Below are 2,997 nucleotides of genomic sequence, written 5' to 3'. Positions count from 1 at the left end.
CGGTCCGGCGGCCGGAGGTGGCCGGACGGCGGTGAACAGCGGCGGAGAAGCGACGAAGGTCCAAGGAGAAACACTGTGCAATCGCGATAAATGGACGGCTGCGGTTCGGGCGTGGACGGCTGAGATCAGATCGCGCACGAGCGCGCACCGGGCTGTCGCGCAGAATATCAGATTCGTATATATATATATATATAAGAAAGGACTTGTACTTATTAAGTTGACTATGTATCCTTTATAATTTTTAAATAAGTATCTCGAGCTTTAGAAGCATCACCATCAGTACTTTCTTATATCTCGAGTGTCAAAATTTATTCGAATTTATCATCGATAAATTTAATATCATAATCTTTATACAGATTGACTATTTTCTTATCATTCCGAGATCGTAATGATAAACCTCCTCCTTTCATTATAATTAACACTGAAATCAAAAGCGATTAAGATTTCAAAATTGAAAGACAACAAAAATAGAGACGATGATATAAAAATGATGAAATAAAGTCTTTATTTATAGAGAGTTTAGAGAATAATACATACTAAATTTTATTATTGATAAAAAATTAATTAAATAATCTCACTCATTAAATAATAATAAAAATAAAAACCCATCTCTCCCAACCAGCGATCAAAATTGTTCTTAGCCCTTCCCTCCAACATAAACAAACTGTTACAAAATTGATAAAAATTATTTACTTTCTTACTTTTTCTTTCCACTATTAAAAATAACAATATAGTAAAAAAAATTATTAATTAATTATTAAATAATTAACTAACATATAAAATATTAATAGTTGTAGTCTAATTAATTAGGATATTAGACTCTCATCTAGGAAAGAGACTTAGGTTCAAGTTTCATCAATGGAGAAGAGACTCTCATCTACAAACTGAACACAGGATTAAAAGCGAATCAACACCCAAGAACTGAGGCATTATAAACACCCCATGACAAAGAATATCAGTGACCTACAAAGGTAAACTAAACTAAACTTCACACCGAAGCTTAGGGGCTGGCTACCAGCTCTAGCGAAGATAACCAATCAAGAAGAGCAGTGTTCACGAGTTCAGGCACCTCGTCGTGAGGGCAATGCCCCGCCTTTAAATTCACAATGGTTGTGTTTGGGTAGAAATCCTTGATTCGCACAGCCTTTGCAGGCCCCACCCAAGGATCTAAGTCCCCCCAAATCAACAGCAGCGGGCAAGACAGTTCGCTAAGAACGCTGTCCAGTGTGTACTTGCTTTGGTTCGACATAAATCTCGTCATCAACCTGAAGGAATATAATGCCAGATTGTTCTCACTGAAAGTTTTATTCTTAAAAAACATAGATCCACTACACTACAAAATAATATGCAACGAATTTTAGCAACTAATAAAATTTGTCGTTAATTAACAACAAAATTTGTAATAAAAAATGTAATTATCGCAAATCAAGAACGACATTTGCGACGAAATAATTTTGTCGCAAATTTAGCAACAAAAACTCTTTCGTCGTCAAATTCATTGCAAAATTAGCGACGAATTCTAGATTCGTCGCAAATTTACGACGAATTTAGAATTCATCGCTAATTTAGGGACAAATCCAAGATTCGTCACAAAAATTAGGGACGAATCCTTGATTCGTCGCAAAAATTAGGGACAAATTTGGATTCGTCCCCAAATTTAGGGACGAATCCGGGATTCGCTGCAAAAATTAGGGACGAATTCTAGATTCGTCCCCAAAATTAGGGACGAATCCAAGATTCGTCGCAAAAATTAGGGACGAATTCTGAATTCGTCCCCAAATTAGGGACGAATTTATACATTTTCGTCGTAGAATTTAACGACGAGCTATTACCCACGAAAAAATTTTCGTCCCAAATTTCGTCGCAAAATATTTTACGACGAATTATTTTTTAAAATTCGTCGCAAAATTTATCGCAAAAGACCTATTTTTTGTAGTGCTATCTCAACAGCTCCTCTAGAACTGACCCCATGAATATAGAGGGAAGTTCATTCAGATACACAGGCATTTGACGTATGGCAGGATCGACCTTAAGTCATCACCTCCCGAGAATCAATCCTTGACCATTACGTCAGCAATACCATGGGTCCACTGTCTGCGCTACGCCTTGGGAGCTGAAAGTTTTATTCTTAAGACTACACAAGTGATGCGTCTCCAGTTTGCCATTGAACTAAATAACTTGGATACTTGTAATAAACTTCTCCGGCATTTGGGTCCCCGGTCGGCCTTGTGATTGATTCCACCAGATAATTGTCCACATTGGAAGTGTTTATGTAAACCTGCGTTGTTGACGGTAGAAGAAAGAACAATTACTGCCAGGTCAATCTATCAAGAACATGAACCAGAAAGCAACAAGTCACTGTAAATGCTTTACACTTTTCAGGACTTTTTCGATGCGAGAAGGTTGCTTTGCTTGCCAAAACAAAAAACCCAGGAAGATTCTTTGCAGGACTTCCTTCGCCGGATTGACCAGTAACTTCTGTAAGGCTGTTTCACTTCCATTTTCCTTGGACTGTTTATTATTTGCATTCGAAAACTGACCGGCAGAATTGAGCAAGACGATTCCACGAACAAGCTGAGCTGATTCGGCAGCTGTTATTAACGCGGCAAACCCTCCCAGACTGCAACACGATATATATAGTCAATAAACAGTGACGTTAGCAATTATGAATAAGAACTAGGCGGTTGATCGCATTTAAAAAGCAACTAACTTTAGTGTTGTTAAGGACCTGATGATCGATCGACTTAACTGTAATTATGTATTGACAAATAATAAAGTTAGATAAAGAGGACCTAGGATATCTAATCCTGATGACTTTTCCCATTACAACATGATATCAGAGCCTCTCGTTGTATGATACCCAATACCTATTTTGTTATGGGGATCGAACATTGAACACCTGCTGAGATCCTAATTCCTCTCAAGATTCAACCTTGTGCCACAAGCACTGCTCCTGCTTTGAACCAATCTAGTAGTCGTCCAAGATCATTCCACATC

General features: G+C 37.8%; 1 protein-coding gene across 1 annotated transcript; it reads right to left on the bottom strand.

Annotated features, from left to right (window-relative positions):
• Positions 1-896: 896 nt before the first annotated feature.
• LOC141819191 (pheophytinase, chloroplastic-like) lies at positions 897-2,620 on the bottom strand (the record flags this gene model as incomplete). Its single annotated transcript, XM_074706539.1, is given in 3 exon segments — positions 897-1,265; positions 2,187-2,278; positions 2,374-2,620. Coding segments are annotated over 3 exon segments (604 nt in total), but the record flags the coding sequence as incomplete, so codon positions are not given.
• Positions 2,621-2,997: the final 377 nt, after the last annotated feature.

The sequence above is a fragment of the Curcuma longa genome, unplaced genomic scaffold, assembly GCF_044706935.1.
Source record: "Curcuma longa cultivar G26 ecotype Majalengka, Jawa Barat unplaced genomic scaffold, ITB_CL_G26_1.1 contig_28192, whole genome shotgun sequence".
Taxonomy (NCBI): Eukaryota; Viridiplantae; Streptophyta; class Magnoliopsida; order Zingiberales; family Zingiberaceae; genus Curcuma; species Curcuma longa.
The sequence above is the reverse complement of the archived record's forward strand: the minus strand, read 5'-3'. Positions and strand labels throughout refer to the sequence as shown.